We start from the raw sequence: 18364 nt of genomic DNA on the forward strand, positions 1-18364 counted from the left end.
ATTCTCAAGATGGCTGAGCCAGAAGAGTGAACGTACTAAATTAAAGACAGCCAAATTATCTGTGGTCGTACCGCCACTCTGAGCCTGGAAGTACAAGAAGATGAAGACGTCTTCCTACTCCGAATGTAATGATCAGGAGGTCAGGGGAAGAGGTTATCGGTACAATCTCAACGCCAGGTAAGTATGGTACAGCAATACTATTATTACGAAAATTCCAATCAAAAACAAATCGCAAAAGATTCTCACAAATATCCTTTATAATCAAAATGATTAAAAACTTCGTTTATTACTTCAGGTTTTCTTAAATTTTCATTAATTTCTCAGAGTTTTGATGAAGGTTGGTTCTATGCTGTTCTGATTTTCTATGATTATATATCATTAATTTACGAATTTGCGTTCAAAAATCACAATCTATATCATAATTATTATTATACTCATTAATGAGATAATATTTTTGCACATTCTTTACATACTCTTCGATCAATGTTAGTTAGACCTTGGAAATTCTGAAATAAGGTTTTATTTTGTACACCATTCTTCCTTTTATTTCCATAAGATTTCTTGCGTGTAAATCTTACTTTCTAATGTCTGTTAAAAAAAAATTTCCACATTCACATAACAACGATTTTTCTATATTCATCTAACTTTCTTCGACTACACTTTTCTTCCTAATATTTTTATTGAAATCTTTACAATGATGATGACATATGTTAAATTCAATTTCATCTTTAATATAATTACATTTCTTATACAAAATTTTGTTGCCATTTATAAAAAAAACATTTTTCAAATATTTTAATATATTTATATATTAAAATATTTGAAATACTGTAGATTTTCAAAATTTTCCAGTTAAATAGCGTTTAAAAAGTAAATATATTAAAAAATTTAATTTTTTTTTATAAACTGGGCTTGAAAAAATTACTAAAACCAATTGGTCAATTTAAGTTAACTGAAACTAAAAAAATTAAAAGATTTAAATGTCGATACTCCTTATCCAATAAAAATATTTAGAACTTCAATTAACTTATAGGAAAAAAATAATTGTAATTTAAACTGATAATAAACATATCTGTAAAAATATTTGAAAAATATTTTTATCAGATAGGTTTCTAATGAAATAACCAAAAAAGAGGAGAAAAAGCAGTATGTACTGGAACTTAAGAACAAGTATGAGCTTCTGCAGACTGCTGAGGACCAAGATATCGACGAGGAATATTACAACTTTTTGAAAGTGATAAAGCCCAAGAAACCTATAGGGAAACAGAAATCCAAAGAAGAAAAAAATTAGTCAAGAAACACTTGTCATGATGAACCGAAGACGACAAATCAAAAGCAAGAAAAACACTGACAGGGAGAAAATTGAGTATACTGAGTTATGCAAAGCCATTAGAAAGAGACTCAGAGAGGACATAAGAAGATTTAACACAAGAAAAGTAGAACAAGCATTAAGGGAAAACAAAGGATTTAAATCAGCAGCCATGAGCAGTAATACAGAAAGACAAATGATACTGAAACTGAAGAATAGCGATGGTGTACTTATAAACAGCAGAGAAAGCATAATTCAAATAGCAGAAGACTACTATGGAGAATTATACAAGGAGCAGGGGAATGATGCCAGCAGTGGGGAAGATGGATTGCAAAGTAGCAACACATACGACATACCCGATATTCTTCCTGATGAGGTAGAACATGCATTGAAGAAAATGAAGAATCAGAAAGCCCCGGGGGAAGATGAAGTTATTGTAGAGTTGTTAAAATTGGGAGGAAGAGACATAACACAAAAACTGGCAAGGCTCTTCACAAAGTGCATTAGAAAAGGTGTGACGCCTAACCAGTGGAATAATGCAATCATAGTTTTGTTGCATAAGAAAGGAGATAAATCAGAAATTGGAAATTATAGACCAATTAGCTTGTTATCCCACATTTACAAGTTGTTCACAAGGGTCATTACTAACAGATTAGAAAGAATACTTGATGAGAATCAACCGAAAGAGCAAGCTGGCTTTAGGACAGGATTCTCAACTATGGATCACCTTCACGTAATACCACAGCTAATGGAGAAAGCAAATGAATATAAAACACCATTATGCCTGGCATTTGTGGATTATGAAAAGGCATTTGACTCCATACAGCATAAGGCAATGTTTCGGGCACTGGAAAGACAAGGCATTGATACCCCATATATTATGATTTTGAAGAAAATATATGAGAGTGCTACCTCCTTTATTAGACTAGACAAAGACAGTAGGAAATTTAAAATTGAGAAAGGAGTTCGACAAGGAGACACAATATCTCCGAAGCTGTTTACTGCTGCCCTTGAGTAAGCTTTCAGAAGATTAGACTGGTCGCTGAAAGGAGTCAATGTGAACGGAGAGTACCTAAACCATTTACGATTTGCAGATGACATTGTGGTCATAAGCCATGATCCCAAAGAATTAGAGGAAAATCTTAATCAGTTATGCACAGCTAGTAAGGATTTTGGACTAAAGATGAATATGGCTAAAACAAAAGTAATGATGAACAAGTATGCCACAGAAAGGGAAATAATGATTGAAGGAGCAGTAATTGAAAAGGTGGAGTCATATACTTATCTGGGACAAGTTATTAGCTGTAATAATGATAAATGGCTGGAAGTCAAGAGAAGAATAAATTTTGGATGGATAGCATTCAGGAAATATAGTCACATACTGAAGAGCAATATCCCAGTTTGTCTGAAACGTAAAATAATGAACCAATGTTGTTATTGTTGTTATTTGGTTTTTAGGAGCATTAGCAACTAAGGCCATATTGCTCTGGGATATGCGGTGGTCATTCCCTGACCTTTCCGCATCCTCCGTATTTGGTGGTGACGGGCTCGAACCCCGGTCTAATCAAGAAGCGTGTGCTACGCACTGCTGCTCCTTCCCACCTGGCTACGGAGGCGCCTTGTGCACATGAATGGGTTGTAAAATAGTGTTGAATTATATATATGTCTAAGGTGGGACCCAGACTAACGTCCATCTCCACCGGTGTTCTCTGCATGCAAGTAGAACCTCAACGAATGGGTCTGCAGTGTAAGTTGTGTGTAGTATGAGTGGAAAAATAAAAAAGCAGGCCACTTCGCCACCAGGGAGCTTGCTTCCTGGTGCCTGTCCCAAGGAGCCAGGCCTGGGTCTACTTTACTGTCAGTGCATTGTAATACTATTAAATTATTAAAGCACGAAGTGTTTGGAAAAATAGATAAATTTGTAACCCTGGCGCTTGTGCCCAACGTAAACAAGGCACTAATAGCGCCTAACCGAACAGATGACAAAGCCAGTGGCAAGTGTTATGTTTAACATCCCTCGGAAGGCAACTGTTGGTAAAAATGTATATTAAATAATTTTCGCAAATACAGAGAGTAATATGGATTTCCGCAGGAAGGAAGTTAGTGTGGTTTTGGGTGCATGTGTGCAAAGACCTTTTGATGGCGTCTCCTATTGGAGGTTGGCGATCACCACTCTGTACTTCTCTCTGTTTTGGGCAAGATGAAAAAGATTCTCAGCTGATCTGCCATTCAAATTGCAGATGTTTTTCAGCCAAGAAAAGCTTCCTCCTCCCCACTCCTCTTTTTCCATCTATTATTACTTGAAGCAATTTATATTTCACATTTCTAAGGATGTGTCCCAGGTAGGCAGTTTTCTTTCTCTTCGCTAAGCTCAACAATTCACGTTTTCTTCCTGCTCTTTTCAAGGCTTTATTTAATGTTGGCGATTTTGTCTAACCAAGATATTTCTGGCATGTGTCTGTAGATCCACATTTCGAAGGCCTCTATTTTGTTCATGCTTGATGTTTTCAGCGTTCGAGTTTCAACTCCGTATATAGTATTGTCCACACGTAGCTCCTAACAAATTTCAGTCTGATTGACAGATCTAGAGCTTCTTTGTGACACAGAATCGTTCTGTATTTTATAAAGGCCTTCCTCGCAACCTTGCGAGGAATGCCTTTATAAAAGATCTATAAAAAGATCTTTATATTCTTGCTTTTATTTCTGCGAAGACCTAGACTTAGTAATTTTAATTGCATACCAAGATACGGCATGCAATTAGCAATGACTAATATACAGATATTTAAACTCTGGCTTCTCTAACTTTTCTGTAGTTGGGTGTGTGATTTGGTTTTTAGGAGCATTAGCAACTAAGGCCATATTGCTCCGGGAAATGCGGTGGTCATTCCCTGACCTTTCCGCATCCTCCGTATTTGGTGGTGACGGGCTCAAACCCCGGTCTAATCAAGAAGCGTGTGCTACGCACTGCTGCTCCCTCCCACCAGGCTACGGAGGCGCCCTCTGTAGTTGGTATTCTATACACCGAGTAACCACTTCATTAGGTACACCTGTCTAATAGAGGGTAGGTCCCCTTTATCCATAACAACAGCCTGGATTCGTTTTGGTATGAACTGAACCAGATAACGAAAGCGTGCCCCAGGGATGCTGATCCACGTTGATTCGACAGGTTGTTTGTTTCATATGAGCGGTTGCGGATATTCAGTCCAAAAGAGTTCGTTCCGTCTCATTCAGGCATCTTGAGCCCTTAGTAAATCCGTGATGAGACAATAACATCCTGTACAAAGGCCACGTGTGGGCCCCCTCGTGGGTAGCACAGTCGGTATAATCACCATCCTTCCCACACTAGGTGGAAAAGACCTTGTTGAAATCCCGTCAATGACGAGAGGAATTTTTATAGATCTTTTTCAAAAAGTGGCTGCATTAGTCGGTGTCAGGTGATGGTAGCATAGTTTGTCTTCCTGAAACTCGGGTTTTACGCGCAACAAACAGCAAATCAACCACACAACGCACGCAATTTACAGACAGTATATACGCGCAATATGTCTTAAGTTGAAGATACGGCTAAAACCTTATGACAAAAACAAGACACGTGTGGGAGAAAAGAACCAGAATCGACATTTCTTGTCCAAGCCTAACTCAACCGATTTGAACATAGCCCTTTACCACACAGCATGGAAGGGCAGCGATTGTCGAAACTGTGTTATACGAAATAGCGCAGCGACAGTCTAACAAAATAAACTGCTCTTACATAAAGATTTGGGCAAACTTTTGTCTGTATTTTGCCATTCAAATATGAAACACATTATTTTTAATAATGAATTATTATTAAAATAGATGCAATGTATGTACCGTGTTATTCAATGTTTATTTATCAACTCAGAGGGTACTGCGAGGTTCTTATAGTGGCACTTTCACAAGATTAGTGATAACAAATTAGCATTAAAATGAAGAGCAGATAGAAGATAGAAATATTAGTGACTACATACCACTACTAATCTCTAAATTTTGCTATATATAGGTATTTTTCTTTCTTTCAGAAAATTACGAGATATCGAAAGCGGGTCCTGGTGATGTTGGTCCATGTTGAATCAACAGCTTCATGCAGTTGTTTCAAATGAGCGGTTGCGGATCTCCAGTCCATAAGAAAACCTTTTGGATTAGACAAAATATGAGAAAATTACCGTGTAGTGCTGACTGCTGCATATACAGTATTTCAAAATAAAGTTCATTACTAGCTCTAGATAAATTTTTAACCCTGCAACTTCGTTACGAAATTATAAAATTCATAAGTAAATTACTGCCAACTTTTCGATGGTGATATGTAATATGTATATAATAAATAGGTGAAGTAAAATAATACACAGGTATTTCTCAGACTTGTTAGTCTGAAGTCTCACTTGTAAATTACATCTGCTCATTAGGATCACATATTTGCTTTAAAACACTATTTTTAAATAAGTAAAAGATTACCTACTCAAGATGGCCAGTGTCATAACACTACAACCATATAATCAGTTATTATCTTTATTTGAAAGTGAGGTTGCTTGTTACAGACATTTGACGAGGTATCTGCACGGAAAGCTGTAGTATAAGCTGCTTATTGTGTGAGTTACAGGAAGATTCGTGAACCCATTGTCATGATCATGGTTTGGTTAACAGAACTGCCATCTGGCTATAGGCCACGAATTCATTGTTTCCACCAGACAACTTTGAAACATCCTGACTCCACACTTGGTATTACTTGAAACAACAAGCACCATTAAGAGACTAAAAAAGTTAGCATTAGCATTAGTAGAGGCATATGAAGCAAGAAAGCAGGCTTATACAGCATCAGCCAAAAAAAAAAAAAAAAACCTTCCCATTTCACCCGTCCATTCGCTCCAAAAGTTTTCCAGTTCTTCACTGAATTTATTAAAGCTATCAACTTCCAAAAAGACAGATGAAAATTTGTTCCAGCAATCAACCACTCGCTGGCTAAAAGCAAATTTTCGCACATCTCTCCTACAACTTCCGCATTTTGAATTTATGTCCCTCTCAGGTTGTCTTCTCCCATCAGAGTTTCAGGGGTGGTCAAATTCCCGTCACGTCCATTCAAGCCATGGATATAAGTGGTGGGATTCTTGAATTGTTTCAGAATTTATTCTGAGGTAACTAAGGCACTGAGACACCAGTATATTATTTCTAAACTGCGTGAATTATATGGCTGTTTTGACTATTTTGTGTGCGACATTTTGGGGAGTAATTCGTAAGAAAGCACCATCAAAATCTTGTTGGAGGTGGACTACTTTTGCCACAATGTGAAAGAGCGCATAAAAGTATCGTCTATCGAAATGAGATATAAAACCTTGATTCACGTTTACATTTGCCAAGCCCTTTCCACGCGATGTGGAAGATCAGCAATTATAACCACAGCTAGCTGCGAGGGTTGCCTAATGGACAGCCATAACAAGGATATGAATACTGGTCTATAAGTTTGTGAGCGTGAATCATAAGTCGCCTCTGCTCTTCGACATTGAGACAATATCCCTTTGGTTCACAAGAGCATTAGGGTAGCTGAATTTAGATTCGACCGTGATGAAACAGCAAATGGAGACAACTGCTGGTCAACTGCAGCAAAAAGACTCGGATCTGTCACAGCAATTTGATCATTTTCCAATAACAGCTGAAACCGTTACTTTTAAAAAGAGCTTGGCCTCAAAGCTCACGCTGAATTCAATAAACTCCTCTGAATTTGCTGCTTGAAATAGGAAATGTAAAATTGGATGTAAGGTTTATGAGAAACTAATCTAATAAGGAATCTGTATATTTTCAGTCTATGAAGAAAGCTTTAAACTTTTTTTTATTAAAGTGTTTTAATTTTAAACACGAAAACACATATAATGAATGTAAACAAAAACATAACTCTGCAACATAGTTTAATAGGTAAAAGAACTTTAATAATCCACATTGTAACTCAAAATTAATTTACCTCAATAATTGAAAATGCATGAATTTAATCTTTATTTCTTCAGTATTTTGGGGAAATGTGGATGACTGTGACGTTTTTCTGATTTTCTCCATTAATTTAATCATCATGGTAAAGTACAAAGCTATATGAATGTTGTCTCACTATATAAAATCAAGAAATATAAAATAACATGACATTTATACAACATAATTAGCTGAAACAATGAAACTAACTTCATCAAAACCAAAGTAAACACATTCACATGATAATAAGCATTCATAAAACAAGAAATACTAAATATCTTTAAAATCAATCTAAATATTTATTTGCTAATATGTTAATTTTGAATATACACTACCTCACTGTACCCTATCAAAGTAGTCGGACACCCCATTTCAATGTAATGAATGATGCAAAACAAGATTAAAAGGAAGAATACATTTAAACGTGTGAAGCTAAACTGTCAGATGTGGTGTCAGAAATTTTTCGCTGCGTCTCATCTTTCCAAAGTCAAGTATCCGAAGTAGTGAATTTATGAAACTACGAAGACGCTGTAGGTGCATGCAAACGGTGAGGTTGGCCAAAACAATATAATAGGGGAAAAAAGTAAATGGAAAAATCGGACAGAATTACCAATCCTTGGAAAAAAAAAAAATGATGAACACGAACCGAGAAAAGTCCATACATTTAAAACACGCCTGTGGATATTTGGATCTTTACGTTGCAGATGCAGATATCCACAGGCGTTTTTTAAATACATCCAAGGTCTACAGGGAGTTTTCATGGAAGAGCTGCTGCTCACAAGCCCCATATCACTCTAATAAATCAGGCATCATTTGAAGTGGTACTTATACCATTATTCTTCGAATACAGGACAGTGGGAACAGGTCCAATCGAGGGACAAGTCGCTTACACAGTTTTAGGTCAGACTATGGAGTGTGGATATCAAGAATATTGGATCGGGATCCACCGCAGTCTGTTGGGCCCACGATGAAATTCGAAGGAGCAGGGGCCACGGGGGAGGGCGAGAGTGATTCTCGTGGTTCGGAATTAGAACGCTCGTTGTAGTGAAAAAACAATTCATGCCGAGTCGCACAATGACATTTTGGAAAATTCAGTGGTACCCATATTCTGGAAGTTGTATGGAAATTATTTCAACGTTATAGCGGCGCCATCGACAATAAAAATAAGAGTTAAAGCACTGTAGGATACCCACTATCTGTCTCTATGTTCTCAATTCTCTGAAGAACGTTTCTGCTGTTTCCCAGACGGTATTCGAAATTTTGCCGTCAAGAACTAGTTTTTCCCCCTCATGAAAAACTTATGAAAAAACTAATTTTCAGGCCCAAGAGGCTTTAGGCATAATAGTCCATGTTCCTAATGTCTCTGAGCCTGAGAACATTGTAGATTTACAGCTCTATTTCAATCTGTTCGCCTCTATTGAAAACTGTTAATAAATTAATTCTGGACTCATTACTGTTACATGTTTTTCGCACAATATCTTATTATATTCATTATAGACTCCATTCGAGGGCATTGCTACCTATCGAATGTGGATAAACCCAACAAAATCCTCCACGGTGGTCTTCTTCCTGAGACGATGCCAAACTGAAATCTGGCTATCGCTAGATGGCACACCCATCTAGTTGAACAGCGTATTTGAACGGTACACTGATTTAGAAGTTATTTTTTACAGAAAGTTCACATTAATAATCTCCCATATCTCATCACGGCACGAATGCGAAGCTGCAATGGCCTGCAAAGCAAGATTTGTTACATGTGGAATCCCTTTGCATAACCAAGTGCCACATTAACACTATCCATTAATAATGCTTCTCCATTCTACATGAGGTGGAGCAGTAGGGATGGCCGTCCCCACTACTCTGCAGCCCCTATTTTCAGAGTAATTTGTAAGCTTTGGCTTACTAAAAAAAATAAAATAATAATAACAATATATATCCATTTAACATTGGAATATATTTTTACAAATTAAACTGATACGGTGAAAATTTAATTATACCCGTCAACGAAAGATTAAAATAGGATCAGGTATTAACCATTAGGAAGGTGCTTAAGGGCGAGGAAAATTTCTCAGAAGGACGGTGAACTTCGACCTAGAGAAAGAAGGTCAGGTCAGAACTCCTCGAAAAAGTCCGAGCCAGGAGAAATATACGGAGAAATGAAGGTCAAGGACGAAGGAATTAATCAGGGATTATATTAAAATAAGGAGTTGGGGAGAATTTAGGACCAAATGGGATATATAAGGATTTTTTCGGCGGAAAACGTAGAGAGAGTTGGTCGTTTAGAGTGAGTTGGTGGTTCCAGAGTGAGTTGGTCGGTGAGTTTATTTTTGGAGATACAGAACAAAGGAATCCGAAATGAAGACCATAATGGAAAGTCGTCCTAAAACCAAAGAGCTGGCCCAACCTAGAGAAGGGGAAAATTAATTGTAAGTACAGTAATACCCCGAAGTTACGCGATAGGTGGGTCCGACGAAAATCGCGTAAGTCGAATTCGCGTAAGTCGGGGTACAACTTTGCATATAAATACATATAAATTTTGCTTAATTGGGACCAAGGACTAACAAAAACACTAGTTTAGAAGAAAAATATTAATAAAATTGCAGTTCTTTATACATATTAATACAAAATATGTATTAAAAAAACAAATGACTTACGTAAAAAAGTTATTTCGATGTCGATGGCTTCATAAAATCTAACAAATTCGTCTGACGACACAGCGCCTTCTTTTTTTCACGCAGAATTTCTTCGTAGCAAGCTAATAATTTTTTTATTCCTTGCTTTGTAGCTATAACGCGTTCTTCGTTGGAGTCTATGTTTTCTAAAATTTTTAAGCCCTTTTCAATTGAGCTAAGTTTGCAATTCAATAACTTTTCAATTCAAGTTTGCAATTGTCATATGCTTTTCGCCGTTGCCTCATTTACGCCTGTAGCACGTGCAATATCACATGGTCTTTCATTTCGCTCAAAGCGTTTCACAATTTCATATTTTTTTCTCTATCGACAGAGGCGGACTGGCCGTAAGCCTTACCGGGGAAACCCCGGTGCGCCGGTGTGATTTTGGCCATAAACCATAGTGTGAGGCCACTATAAATTTTCCCGGGTAAGAATTTTTGATCCAGTCCGCCTCTGTTTATCGATAATTGCTTTTCTTTTTCTCTCTGAATCTGCAGTGTCTTCACCAGGACGCTTCCTTTTCACACCTTTTAATTAAGTATTTTACTCATTTTTAGGGAATAAAGCACAATTACAAAACGAGGAGGCACGCTTGATACGCATAAACAAAGCTGCGCGCATGTAGCAACTGAATAAACAACACCATAAAGGCAGAGATACACTATTAACACCTCACATTTCTAGGGGTTACTACCATAAAACAATAAAAATCCAGTTGCGTTTCTGCTAGTGAAATCTGTTATAAACTGGTAGTAAACTCGATCTAATTGCATTTGCGATTATACCGATTGCTGGAATTGTGTTGGTTTTTACGTTATTATGGTGAAATGTGTTTCCCCTTCACTGATATAAAAAACATAAAAGCAGCAAAGTTGAATTTTGTTCATCTTTCGCTCTCATTCTCCGCCGTCGCACCGTATATCGATAACATATGAAAAACGACCTTGAAGATAGTGGGCGGCAGCGTTGCCAAACGAAAAAATCAAGAACCGCGTAACTCCGAGTTCGCGTAAGTCGGGGTAGCGTAAGTCGAGGTATTACTGTACTGTTTATCGTTATTATACCTAGCCAAGATATAGTCCCTGGGGAGAAGAGAATAAAATATAAGGCATTCTGTACTCCTACCTGCGAATGACATGATTGACCAGTAAAGTGGAAGGATAAAACTCAACTGAGGTCTTAAAAGAACTGTAAATTATTCTTCTTGGTAATGAGAGTTATTAAGAACTTTTTAACGGTACAACCCTGTGGAGGAAATTAGTGGAAAATTTGTATGTGCATGAGTTTGAACCCTTGTATTAAACATGTTACAATTAACTATGTCTATTTGTCAGTTTGTCTCACTCTATTCTAGTTAACCCAAAATCCCTGGACCCGTATACGCAGTCAGAGGCCCAAGGGTAACCTATAGTTACCAAAATAAAATAACAGTAGGTGATAAAAAAATATATATATATATATATCAATTAATTAAACAATTATATATATATAGTACACAGAGTAAAAGTGTACACCTACAAATTCAAGCTGGTGAGATAGCCTGCCTTCAGGAACTGGACCATAGGTAATCGTAGTACAACTGATCTATCAATAGCAATCGCAGTCAAAATTCCTAGACTGCCAACCAGAATAAGAGACATTAGAGTAACAGCTACAGTGAAAATTTTTGCTGGTACTACTGAGGCTTGGGACCTCTCTCGCTTAGGGATCCCCCATGTATTGTCTAAGAGATACCAGGTTCCTGTGCCAAAACAAACACCGACTAAATCTTACAGATAGATGTATCCAAACTCAGATGGTAAGTCTGGTACAACAACGGGATTCCAGTCTCGTAAGATTTTTCCAAAGGACCGATTAATCGTAAAAACATCCTCGCTCAACTAAACCATGAAGGGCATCCATGAACTCATCACATCGCCACAACCACTGTGCAGATGTCCTTGCCTACTGACAACCATACAGAAGAAAATGCAAGACTTCATTGAAATTACGTTTCGTATATCACCTGAGTACTTTTTTATTATTAACATTTTTGTACGCCTTCAGATAAGATGCGTAAATATGTAATCATTCTGTTCTATAAACAGAAATGCAATAATGATACTCATCGCTTCAGATTGTCCAGGAAGCCTTCCTTCCTCTCACTGAATATCCTGATGGGAGCTCAACCAAACCAAGGAAGTCCACCCTTTCACTAATTTCTTGCTTCATATTTGTGTATCCTAATTAACTTTATCTTGTTTTGTTTCCTTTCTGTTATTGAATGTATATTAACGTTTAGTTATCTATGTGAATCTCTGGGCACAATTATCGGGACTGTGAAGGGCAATATTGCTATACTTTCTTCTGCACGATCTTTATGTAAAAAAAAATGTCATACTGAAAATTAACTAACCCATGTACCACATGATCTATATGTAATATGTTCATAAACTACCTGTGTTGAGGAGATCTTGCTGTTCACGCCTGAGACCGACTAACTCGGCCACGAAGTGAAAAAACCGTAAACGTTCCTCTCGGCATTGACTGGATTTGAAACCAGCCTTTCCCACCCGGTGATTATAAATCCTCCTGGAAAAGTTTACCACCTGTGTTTCTTTTTGCAATTAACATTTTTGGATGCCTTCAGATCAGATGTAAACATGTAATAAACATATGTAAATATTTTTTTGTAAAGAGAAATACAATGATGATTCAGATTTTCAGATTTTCCAGGATAATCTCTTTTCTCTGACACTCGAGATCTTGACGCCAGTTCATCACAAATTCTCTTCGTCAAAAGAGAATTTGTGCTGTTATCAGCATTAAACGCAAACATTGTAAAATTATTAATAATAAATTTCTTACAAAACTTAGCCATTACTAACACAGATGTTTATCGGAAAGTTTTTTATTTATTTATTTATTATTCAATTTATTACATATGCTTCACCCCTGAACAGCCTTCAGCTAGGAGGGTGCCTATATACATTTGTACATTATAACTTAGAGAGTAAACATAGAAATCGTACATAAATTAAGCATATCATTATTATTTCTATTTTATAGAAACATTAGTTTCTATATTCCAACAAATAACATATAAAGTGAGCAAATATATACAGTGACACAAGCAAAAGGTAGAGACATACAAACACATACGCGTCCTAATATATGCATATACAGCTAATACATATACATACAAAACACATAATGATTTAAAACAAATTAATTCTTCAGCAAAGTAGAGTTGATGGGAGATTCCATCCTGAAGGAGATAATCAGGAAACTTCTACAGTTGTATGTAGTGGTACATGTCCTGTATCTTCTCAGATCTGTATGCTTTCTCATCACAGAACTTGTGGGGATCAATCTTAGGGTGTTGTACGTTTGGAGGATGTTAGACGGAAAACATCTTCTAAGCATAGTTAAATTCTGTAATAAGCTTCTTAGGGGAATCCATGCACTATTGCAAAGGGCGCGGGAAAGCCTACAACAAGATTATGGACATTTGGAGCGTCAAAGCGATCGGTGAGGAGTTGACAGAGAATATGCAGATTTCCTGTAATGAGAAACTGATTCCAAGAAGTGCAACCAAGGTTAGCATACATGATTGATCTCGAGATGGTGAAAGGGTAGTCATTAACACGGTTCAGCCACCTTAAAATCCAGTACTCGATACCCATGGATTTTTTGATGTTAGTGAGGGAAGCAGAGGACCAGATCGTCGAGGCATACATGGGAATCGGAACAAGACATGTTTGTATGTAGTGAGTGGCAAGTTTTTGGTTGTTTACTCCAGTAAGTTCCTGTGTTATCGCCTACATTGCTGACAGAGTTTTTGCTTTAATGTTGGCAAGTCAGGCCTTCATCCCAGGTGAGCCCTAGATCAGTGTGATGAGAAACCTTTTGGACTCTAATAACATTGATGTAGATGTCTATGTTCACCTTCTTCTTCAAGTTGGTGAAAGACATTTGTGCTAACTTGGTCGGATTTATGGATAGGCCAATATTCTCAAGATAATGGTCAAGTTCTTCTATTAGGACAGTGGCATGGGCGTTGATTGAGTCAGATTTGTCACCGTGTTTTGACGAGATGAAGAGTTTTATATCATCTGCGTAAGAGCTGCAGTCAGGATGCGTAGAGAGGAAGGGGTCCAAAGCGGCAGCACAAAATAGTGCAGAAAGGACGCCACCTTGGGGGGACTCCTCTGTAGACGACGTGGTTTGATTGGAAGGTCCTATGTTCTACTCTCAAATGCCTTTGTTTTAGAATGGAAACGATGACTTTTAGTGAGATGAAGTTCTTTAACTATAGTAAGTCTTACATCCATATTTTATGGCACAGGCTCAAAAGATACAAACTTTAGTGAAAGACAATGATTTTGAAAATAAGACTACCACCACGATTTTCCCTGTGCTGCACTCTGCCCGTCAGACGGCCATTTCGATACTTATTGGCAGCTTATCAGTACAAAATCTGATAGTCAGGTGATGATCTAACTCACAAGATGAAAATCTTGGACAATCCATCACTGGATTGTCCGATAATGTACTGATGAGGTGCCTCAAAACGAACGTGCGGGGTTATATACAGGGTGTCTCAAAAATACACGGCATAACTTCAGGAATGAGTTCCTCATATGTAGACAATAAAAATATTTTATATCAACATAGTTCCGGAAATGCTTGGTTCCCGAGTTATTAACCGGAATGTCTTATCTCCCGCAAGTGATTTCCTTCATCACAAGGTACTGAAAGAATCTTGTGGTTTTCCATTCCGACCATGTACTCAAATCAGGAGCAAGCGGATATGCACTTTATGTACAGTTTGGCGAACGGAAATGCTCTGGAGGCTCGTCGTTTGTACCACGAAAGGTTCCCAGAACGAAGATGTCCAGACAGGAAAACGTTTGATGGTATCTATCGCCGCCTTTGTGAACATGGGACCTTTACACCTCGTGCTGCCGACAGAGGACGACCAAGATCTACGACTCCTGAAGTAGAGGAGGAAATTTTGGATGTTGTGCATGCCACTCCTAGAATCAGCACACGCAGAATAGCAATGCAACTGGCTGTTCAACGTTCGACTATTTGGAGAGTGTTGCGAGAACACCAACTGTATCCCTACCATCTGCAACGGGTACAGGTATTGTCACCAGCAGATTACCCTGCGCGAGTAATGTTCTGCCAGTGGTTCTTGCATCAGTGTGGTACAACTCTTCACTTTCCTGCCTTAGTGATATTCACAGATGAAGCACAGTTCACACGAGACGGAATCCAAACATTTCACAATCAGCATGTATGGGCTGAGGAAAACCCACATGCAATTCTTCCATCACATCACCAACAGCGGTTCAGCCTCAACATCTGGACGGGTGTTTTTGGTGATAAGTTATTTGGGCCCCATGTACTTCCAAACAAACTCACAGGGCAGGCGTACAGAAACTTTCTGGAAAACAGCATACCTGATTTCTTGGACGACACGCCACTGATCATTCGTCAACAAGCACACTTCATGCACGATGGCGCTCCCGCACATTTCAGCCACCTATCCCTCAATTACCTGAATCGAAGGTTTCCTGGTAAGTGGATAGGTAGAAGTGGACCAACTGCCTGGCCTCCACGCTCAATGATTTAAACCCACTGGATTTCTTCTTGTGGGGCCATTTAAAGTCATTGGTGTATTCGACTCGGGTAGCTGATGTGGAAACTCTCCGCAATCGAATTGTGGCAGGTTGTGAGACAATACGAAACATGCCAGGAATTTGGCATCGTCTTCGCTAGTCCATGAGACGTCGATGTGAGGCCGGTATTCAGGAAGAAGGTCGACATTTTGAACAATTACTATAAGCTGATGTGAACAGTTAAGTGTCATAGACAGACCTTCAAAACTCGGAAACCAAGCATTTCCGGAACTATGTTGATAAAAAATATTTTTACTGTCTACATATGAGGAACTCATTCCTGAAGTTATGCCGTGTATTTTTGAGACACCCTGTATATTAATTAACGGCCCCAGGAGTGTGCGCTCATAAAAGTAAGTGTATTATTTCTGTAGGGGTGTGTATTCATAGGCCTATTTGCATGTTGTGCGAGCTGAAAAACCCAGAATTGTTCAGGGAGTAAAAGTCTATACCCACCGCTTGAGAACAGCTAGCTACAACCTGGAATGAAGACGACTTCAGCAATTTCTCCAGTCGTCGATGGGAACTGAATCCAGACTTCTTCAAACCAGTGGCAGGAACATCGTGCCAACTAGGCCGCTGCGTAGGGATAAGCAATACGGTATTAATAGGTGACATTATACATTTTTCTTTATGGAAGTATTGCTTACTAGTGCAGCAACTCCTGGTGATAGCCTTGCAATTTAACAGGTCAATGCTGTTCACTAGACTTCACTAGACTGAGTATTCTTTTGGACTGTATTATGAAGAAAGGATTCAGTTCTACTATATTTAAACATTATTTATAGACAGGATGCATGGCACAATATACACTCGCAATAAAATGCTATATTCGGAACATATAATTTTTTCCCATACACGCATAAGTCAGAGCATTGATATAAATAATTAAATTAAAAATAGATCGGTATTTAAATTATTATAATCATTGTTAAATTCATTTTTAATAAATTTTTGCTACAGCGTTAAGATAAAAAAGGTACTTGAGTACACGAATCAGATCTGATCTGAAATAATTTGAATTAAAAATTCACAATCATTACTACTGTACTGGTTACTCGATATTTTGAATATTATTACAAAATGAATGAATTATTTGCGCTTGTGAGCTCGAAGTTAAAACGTGCGACCAATAAAAGCTGTATCTGGTAATGGTTCCTTGTTCCAGTTCTGTAAGAAGTAAATTGAGAGACACGACATCTGGCGAGAGAAATGCGCCATGCATTTCTTAGACTATATTTTGTCATTCTTGACGTATATAAATGTATTTTATTTATTTTTTTTTTCTGACGTTGCTCAGGTATCTAAGCCCTAGCTCTAGAAAAGTTATGGTCAATAACCGCTACTCGTCGATCACTTTTCAACTAACTTTCGCTTCGGGTGTCCCACTGTTTGCTAATCGACGTTAACAGTGAAAAACCCCCCACTTCACAGAACAACAACCCCTGCAGAAGGTTACGCGAAAAGTCTCTTTACTTCCATCACACTTTAGGGTTCCTTAACCATGGGCTGAAAAACACGCATGCGCAAATGTGAAACACCAATGATACTAACTCTATAGCCGGTTACACACCAAATTTCATCCAGGCCTCTGGTGCACCAATGACACCAGCTGTTTGGGCTCTTGGAGATCCTTACTTGCGTAGGTTGGATTGCCAAATAGGTAAGTAATGTCTTTCTTTACTTCTCTGAACTAAATTTTTGAACTTGAATTGAGTTTAAATGACGTTGGGCTTTACAAAGGGCCGTTGGACAGCAAATGCCAGCCACAGAGAACAGAAATTTAGCAATACCATTCTCAAACTCAATAACAATGCACAACAAATGTGGTGAAATAGCCAATGCAACAGCATGCGCCTAAAGTGTAACTTTTATGTTTCTACTTTTATAATGAACTAAAATTGTCTACAGTTATGTTTAATTCTATATATGAGAAAGGATATGATAGATAATAACTTTCTATACTTAGAGGTAGTAATGACACAGTCATATAGTCATATTAAGGGGGCTAAAAAGAAAAGAAAAAAGCAGTTCGTTAGGCTATAAAATTAAATATTTTTACTTTCATATTTCCAGATGAATCGATGTGATGATATATTTCTACTTCTGTTTGTTTCTTGGTTTATTTATGAAGGCCCAGACCACAATAACGCATTTTTAAATAAATTTTACTGGAATACTTTTATTGTGCTGTATCTTTTTAAACTTAGAACAAAATTAATTGTATTTCAAATAAATGAAATTCAGAGTTTAAAGAAATTTAACTAAGGAAATATATAAAGGGAGAAGAAACAATTTACTTTCTTTTTTTTATTCTAACTTGCAAAAAATGACAACAGGTGACCCTTGGAAAGGGTCACAAGGGCAATAATTATATTCCCCTCGCGATTAACACAATAATTACGATCACCATCCTTCTATAAAGTGCAGAAAAGGCCTGGGTTCGAAACCTGTCTCGATCGGTAGAAATTTGATCAACTTTCTTACAATGGGGTCGAGTTAGTGCATCTCGGGCAAGGATTGCATATCTCTTGGAAATTCGCTTTTTTCGACCAGCACACCGGGAACTGAAGAGTATATGCTCTTATAGGCATAACATACTGATGCCTCATAATCTTGGTTGCTTTTTAGCACTGTTAAGGGCCAAAATACAACTCTTTGGCAACGTGCTATTTATTTAAATATATGCAATACCAAGGCAAGTCAGTGAAAAGTGAAAATAGCTCTGAATTATAAAACTAAGACAC

At 37.7% G+C, this 18364-nt stretch overlaps 1 protein-coding gene and 1 long non-coding RNA gene across 2 annotated transcripts in view; both read left to right on the forward strand.

The window, feature by feature from the left end:
- LOC150090987 (uncharacterized) overlaps nt 1–5527 on the forward strand; it is a 98643-nt gene extending 93116 nt beyond the window's left edge. The window contains exons 2-3 of the long non-coding RNA XR_016547364.1: nt 10–177; nt 5347–5527. This is a non-coding gene — a long non-coding RNA (uncharacterized LOC150090987). The remainder of the gene's footprint in view (nt 1–9; nt 178–5346) is intronic.
- An 11692-nt stretch (nt 5528–17219) lies between these two features.
- Nucleotides 17220–18364, forward strand: part of LOC150090989 (bursicon-like) — an 18825-nt gene continuing 17680 nt past the window's right edge. The window contains exon 1 of the mRNA XM_090379632.1: nt 17220–17280. Coding sequence (XP_090235758.1) covers nt 17220–17280 — 61 coding nt within the window. The remainder of the gene's footprint in view (nt 17281–18364) is intronic.

This window comes from Mastigoproctus giganteus, chromosome 1, assembly GCF_048544385.1.
Source record: "Mastigoproctus giganteus isolate SK-2022 chromosome 1, ASM4854438v1, whole genome shotgun sequence".
NCBI lineage: Eukaryota > Metazoa > Arthropoda > Arachnida > Uropygi > Thelyphonidae > Mastigoproctus > Mastigoproctus giganteus.